Below are 7,032 nucleotides of genomic sequence, written 5' to 3'. Positions count from 1 at the left end.
TTCACAAACGGACTGTCCTCTTGCGAAATATAAGCTTCAATAATAGAGATAGCTTAAATAGGTGATTATCATCATCACCTCTGACATGAAAATCCTGACATTTACATCTAAATTGTGTCGATGTAATGCTTTTATTGCTACAAGATATCTGTCTGGCGTGAAGTAAAACATTCGTATGAAACAATCAACAATTATCAACTTGTTTTGAAGAAAGATTCCATCTGTAGGCAGTCTTTTCACAAGCATGGAACACTTTGCAATGATTAAACGTGTACCTTGAAACTGTCGCGAATCAAAGGTATGTCTTGTATTTTCACAGTTTATCAAACTTATACCATCAGTTCCTCTTCCTTGACCCGCACGTAAATATAGGTATACAACTTACGGTAATCCTTTTTCAAGAGTTCGTACTTGACTGAATTCAGGCCGTCTGTCTTCATCCTTTGTCTTACACTGTTTACCAGCTTTCCTCTGTAAACAAAACAACGGGAAATAGATGTCACTTGTCAGGCGAACACGATTCCCCACTCGCCCTTTTCCGTAACCTTGTCCCGGAACGACACGAGAGGTCACGAAAGGTAGCTAATTTATGCTTAAGCCCGGGTAACTCAATATTGAGCATTTTATTCAGGACATACGGTATATTAAAACAAATACTGTTTCTGAGGGATTCTTTGACCAAATGATTGGAAGTAACACTCGCAATCTCAGAGATAAGTGGGGAAGAATGTATGAATGCAATGAAATCTCCCTGACGGGAGACTAACATTTCAAATAAACATTTCATATTCATTCATACATTTCAGCATATTATTTCCTCACATGACGTAACTGTTAATAAGCATACTTAGCACTGGAAGTTTCCGTCGTCCTGGACAGAAGCAGTTATATTAAGAACACACACCGAACAGACAGAAACAGTGAGAAATATTATCCTACGGTTTATATACTTGATAAAGTTGCCATTGTCTGAAGCTCTGTTTCTATTTGACAAAATGATCACAACAATCCTGACATATGGATCTGATGTGAGGGGATATTAAACACTGTATTGACAAATTTCATTTAAACGTCTGCAGAAAAGTGTTATATATAAATTCTGGGACAAATATCTATATACATGGTGGTGAGCTTGAAACACATCCCATGTAAAGTATATGGCAAATTTGATTAAATATTGGTCTCAATATACCAAATTTCAGATACCCAAAGGCATGTTTTATAATGTTATACAATGTTATTTAATGTTATACAATGTTGGTAGTTCAGGAAGGAGAAAATGGGCATCACATGTACAATCACTTTTAAATCGTACAAATTTAGACTCATCTTCTCGAGACAAGGGAGTTAACTGACATTAAAAGTCCAGTTTCCACCCTTGCCTGACTAGGCTGGAATTCCTGGGCTCGATCGTAGCGCCACCAGTGGCTATTATGAGTTATGTCCCTTCGATGTCTCTCCTTTGAACCAATCAGATTCCAACTCTCGTATCACTTGCATTTGCATCAAACAAAAAGGCGGCTCCCAGTCTAGACGATCTGATCGATAATCAAGATCTATATTGTGATAAAACGGGTCTCGCGCGAAGTGCATCAAATCACGTGAGCACCTTGATTGAAAACATGAAAATATTGGGAAAATATGTGATGTCACCGAGTTGGTGGTGCACATTCTTTTCAATTTCCTGCAATCGACCAAAATCTGCATCACAGTTTACGAACAGGATTTCGATTTCGTTGCACGATTTTGATTGGACTATGCATAGACTCGTTAATGCTCCATAATACCAGCCAAGGTCGGCAAGGGTGGGGACTGGACTTTTATAGTTTATTTTTTATTCTCTTGCTTTGAGAAGATGGCTTAGGTTCAGTTTGAATAAACCATAGTGTTGTGGATGTATCGGCCTTTCTACGAATTGCTAAAGGGAACCAGACACGGCTTTATATAAGAAATCTTCCAGGATCTTCAGAGTAGTGGGAGACTCAGAAATTACAGTTTACACAAGTCCCAATTACAGTTCTCAACATATATCACAGACCGAATTTGGGGAGTGGCTCTCACTCGATTCAGACCGCCACCGTGGTCTAGTGGTAGAGCGTCCGCCCGTCTGGCGCTTGTCATAAGAGGCGACTATCGGGATCGGGTGGTCAGGCTGCCGACTGGGTTAATTAAAAATAACAAACAAACCAAACAAACAAATCATAGACGCTGAGACAAAGTTGTTTCCCATGATGCCATACACTGAGGCCAGTTTTGAATTGAAATTTATTCCTCCTATGATAATTATCCTTTTCATACAGCTAGGCTAATGTCATTGCCAGCAAGGTCAGAGCTGCCTACCTGGTGAGTGTGTGACTTGTGGGGTTTAATGCAAATCTTCTTATCCTTATAACACACGTATGGGCTACATGGTGTTGTAAATACTTTATTGCGTCGCAGCTGTTCCCCTCACAGGAGTAAGTATTCAACATTGACTATACTTGCCGTAAAAGGTGTCTATGCTTGTCGTAAAAGGCGACTAACGGGATCGGGTGACTTGGTTGATGCATGTCATCGATCCCAATTGCGTGGATCGATGCTCATGATATCAATCACTGGGTTGTCTGGTCCAAACTCGATTATTTACAGACCGCCGTCATATAGCTGGAATATTGCTGAGTGCGGCGTTAAACAACAAACCAACCAACCAACCAAATCAACATTGAGTTGAAGGGAGATAATTCTTTGCTTGAAAAATTGAAGCTCTCATAAACCACCCCTCCTTCACCATTTGTGAACATTGTATGTGTGTGCACACTGTTTTGTTTCTGCAGTACCGTAAACTGTGTAATAGGAACTTATATTATATATATGTATACTGAATACAAACTTGAGTCTTATACTCCTATACCGATTGCCTTGTGTTTTCGCACATAACATTGGTTGGCAGCGGGTTTGTTTACATGTAAAGACCATACGTCGGTGTAGATGGTCTCTGGTGCAGGTCTCTGAAATGGGCGATTGGTGGCTGATGCGTTTAACGGCGTCATCGTCTGACGTTATACAATTGCGAGTGAGTGAGTGAGTGAGTGAGTGAGTGGGTGGGTGGGTGAGTGAGTGAGTGAGTGAGTGAGTGAGTGGGTTGAGTATGTGATTGAGTAGGTGGGGTGATTGAGTGGGTGGGGTGAGTGAGTGAGTGAGTGAGTGAGTGAGTGAGTGAGTGAGCTTTTTCTAAACCACACCGGGCTTGAATCGTCACGTGACTCCGAGAAGTTTTTTATAAACTTACCGTCCTGTGTTGTCTTGATTTGTTGAATCACGCTGATGTTTTATCATCTTATATCGACCCACTTCAGGTGACGGTCGAAGCACTCTCAAGCCCTTACTGTATATTCTGAAAAAGACATGACGTCATGATCATTGTGTATTGAGTGAGTGAGTGAGTGAGTATGGTTTTACGCTGCTTATAGAAATATTCCAGCAATATCACTTTGGGGAACACCAGAAAGGGGCTTCACACATTGTGCCCATATCGGGAATCGAACCCGAGACTTCGGCATGACAAGCGAGCGGTTTAACCACTAGGCTACCCGACCGCCCCTCATTGTGCATAGAAGGATTTTTGTAAATGATTGATGAACCGTTAATTCAAGTTTTAGTTTTTTAGTTTGCATTTTAGATATTCAAAACAATATTATACTAGGTATTGCTATTTCAGTTCCTTTCTGTTGACATTGTTTATAATGAAACCTCCATAGTACGGAAACCTCGTCTGCGGACATCTGTACAAAGCAGAGTTCTTAGTAACAATGAATTGTTGATCCGGACTGTTTCCCTTAGAAACAACATATCCGGTTTAACAAGTGTTTCATTTAATACATACAACTCTCTAATCCCTGTTCTTACCTAATACGCAAATCATCATCTTCACTGCCCCATCCAAAGTACATATTGGACCAGCCATTCACCGCGATCATGTGTTCCTTTGTCAGAGATACAACCCCTCCGAATGCGGTTGAGTACGGAAGCCTTGAAAAACAAACCCATGGTTGATAACGTCATCAATGGAATAATGTCCGATTGGTGTTCCCGGTTTTTCAAAAGTGAACAATTGATTTGCCTTTGCATGTGTTTATGACGGTTGCCGACGGTGTGGTAGGATACGGTCGCCGTTTCGCGATCCCCTGGTATCATCACTATTTGACAGTGATTCATAAACACAGGCGCATGATATAGTCTGATAATAATAATAATAATAATAATAATAATAATAATAATAATAATTGCAACATTAGAAACAACAGCAATAATGTGCACATTAATGCAATAATATTACGCAAGAATAAGCGCTGATTGCACACAATGCACGCGCCCAGTTAACGGAACAGTATACATTAAGTTCACATTCCCAGAGGTGGCACGGGGGTGACCCAGTCGTCAAAGGCGCTGCGATTCGCTGTGGATAGTTGCGTCCCTCGGGCACGCCAGAAACCTTGGATTGTTGGTTCGAATCCCGGTTCGCCCCGATTATGTCTCTAGGTTTGCCAGCACCATAACCGTGCTCGTGGGTTTCTCCGAAGTGGTAAACGTCTGAGACCTGCATCACTTCGGGCTTTCCTCCCGTATTGAGCTGACACGCCGATATAACTGGAATATTGTTAAAAGCGGCCGGCGTTAAACCCAACTCACTCCCTACTCACATTCTCAGCTTTCTGGGGAGTAACTATATATCTAAGACAGCACAGGAAGATGGAGTTCTCGCAACGTTTGTTTACTATTTCAACGTAAGACATTTCACAAGTAGAGAACGATTGTGCTGTGGGGGTTGATCTGTTTCCTGGCTCAACTCACTTGTAATTGTGCTTGTCGATAGCTGATGCCATGTGCCTTGGCGTCTCTTTGCATGTATACATGTTATTGTCATTCTCGGCAATAAAATCTACATCGTGGAAGATGAAGCACTGGAAGTCAAAGTCCTTTAATGATTCTGTGTAGCCTATGTTCATCAGGGTGGCTCTGTTAAAGGTCGTGGGCATGGCCTGTAACCAAATAATAACAACAATAACAACAACAACAACAACAACAATAATAATAATAATAATAATAACAACGCTCGCAATAAAGTAAAAAGACACAAATATTTATGTTGTGCCCGTCCTTTTGGGATTCTTTTGGTGTTGTTGATTGGCCGAAACAAGAAATCCAGGGTATTAAACCAAACTGAAATGTAATTTTGCAGAAGAAAATATTTATGGCATAATTAATCAGTAAAACTAGGATCAACATGCAAGAGGTTACCCAAAAATATAAAAGCTACATGCCGTGCAAAAAACGTCTGTTATGTGTCCTCTTTTCTCTCGCAAACAAAAATCCTAAGCTCGGATATCACATTTTCGATTTGCCATGTAAACATGCAAAAGTATTTACCTCCAGGGGTTAAATCTGACTACGGGTAAAATAAAACTTCAGGGTCAAAATAAGGGAATCTTCACTTTTGGATAACTTGGAAACCGTCGAGCGACACGAGTTATTTACGCACTCACTCAATAACCTTCATCTAAAATTAAACATGGACCTTTCAACAGTAGTACATGTCGTGTCAAGATGAATGTCATGTACTGAAAGACAACTGTTGAGCCCCTCTTTTTAGAGACGCAGAAAACCGACCAAAACGATATTTCGGGTCTGACCAAAAAGGTCTTCCCTCCCCACACCAGTGTACACATGCTTAGTCCCAAACTTACCATTTCTACTACATAGATGGTGTAGTCCAGTTGCTGTCGTTCCAGCATTGGGTGCAGGTTGTTCAGGAGGACCTTCAAGTGGGACTCTCGGTCGCGGTAGGGCACGATGATGGCAACGTGGTGACGGGACTTACAATTCGGAGGTTGAAATCTACCTCCAGGCTTGATTTGTGGATGCTGCCTTTCGATGTCCTGGAATGGTACTGGTTCCATATTGACAACCAACGCACCAACTGAGACATCCGGAAATATCATTCTATGTGTAATTGTTCAAGTTTTGTATACTCAAAGGCAAAGTAATTGCACTCACATAAATGTATTGAATGAGTACATTGAGGTGGGTATGATACTGACAAACCTAGAGACATAATCAGGGCTAATCTGGCCTCCGAACCCACGGTCACATGTTTCTTGCAAACTCCAGATCTAGATCTCTAATGCCTAAAGCGACGTAAAACAACACTCGCTCTCTCACTCACTCACTCACTCATACCATCACTCACTCACTAAATCACTACAGACTGATCAGTCTTCTACGTAGGTACACAACTAAGTCCTTAACTATGACCTGAGCAACTCTATCCAATTTTATTGCGTGTTATGAGTGAAATGGGAAGTCATCTAAAATGTTTCCCTCCTAATTTCTGATCCTTCCGGTATCAATCTGTGGAGATGGCATCGTCACATTGTGGTGTACTCCGCCGTAACATACCGTTTAACATGGCCAAAAATGTACCAAATCACTCACCTAAGTTTGGTGGCATCTCAGGACATAGATTGATGATGCCGTCATTTGCAAAACTAGAGTTGCCTGTGCTAGCCGATGTTTTGTGTGGTGAAGCTCCTGGCAGTGGCGACAAGTCAAGACTCTGATTTGTTTCAGACATCCTCAATTTGTATGACAGCTGCGAAGCTTGTAGAATAGTCAACAATCTACCTTCATTCTGAGTGAGCTTGATAACGCGCAATACGAGCAACACGTTCAGCATGACTACAGACACAGAGCTCAAGAGTAAGATCTTCCACATAGGATAGCCGGACCAATTCAACATGCTGTTATTACAAGAAGAAACTTATGATCCACTGCCGATGGCACTGAAAGATAAGATACACCACGGATTAGCAGGCAGACAGGCAGACAGACAGACAAACAGCTACAAGCATAAGTACCTAAGTCGTTCCCAGTGGATATACGAGAGACTATGTATTATACATTATACCAAATTTACATGCATATGAATACACAATGACATTTAGAAAGTGGTCAAATGTAACAAATGTTTTATTTGGGATAACGCTTTCTTAGTAA

The 7,032-nt window shown here is 41.2% G+C and overlaps 1 protein-coding gene across 1 annotated transcript; it reads right to left on the bottom strand.

The window, feature by feature from the left end:
- Positions 1–329: 329 nt before the first annotated feature.
- LOC139475915 (beta-1,4-N-acetylgalactosaminyltransferase bre-4-like) lies at positions 330–6,775 on the bottom strand. The gene is made up of 6 exons (XM_071259132.1): positions 6,472–6,775; positions 5,724–5,956; positions 4,831–5,018; positions 3,886–4,008; positions 3,269–3,373; positions 330–471 (listed from the first exon to the last, which is right to left on the bottom strand). The coding sequence occupies exons 1-6, from the start codon at positions 6,773–6,775 to the stop codon at positions 330–332; spliced, it is 1,095 nt and encodes a 364-aa protein (XP_071115233.1).
- Between the last annotated feature and the right edge of the window lie 257 nt (positions 6,776–7,032).

The sequence above is a fragment of the Haliotis cracherodii genome, unplaced genomic scaffold (assembly GCF_022045235.1).
Source record: "Haliotis cracherodii isolate W230 unplaced genomic scaffold, xgHalCrac1.p SCAF_3, whole genome shotgun sequence".
NCBI classification, from domain to species: Eukaryota; Metazoa; Mollusca; class Gastropoda; order Lepetellida; family Haliotidae; genus Haliotis; species Haliotis cracherodii.
The sequence above is the reverse complement of the archived record's forward strand: the minus strand, read 5'-3'. Positions and strand labels throughout refer to the sequence as shown.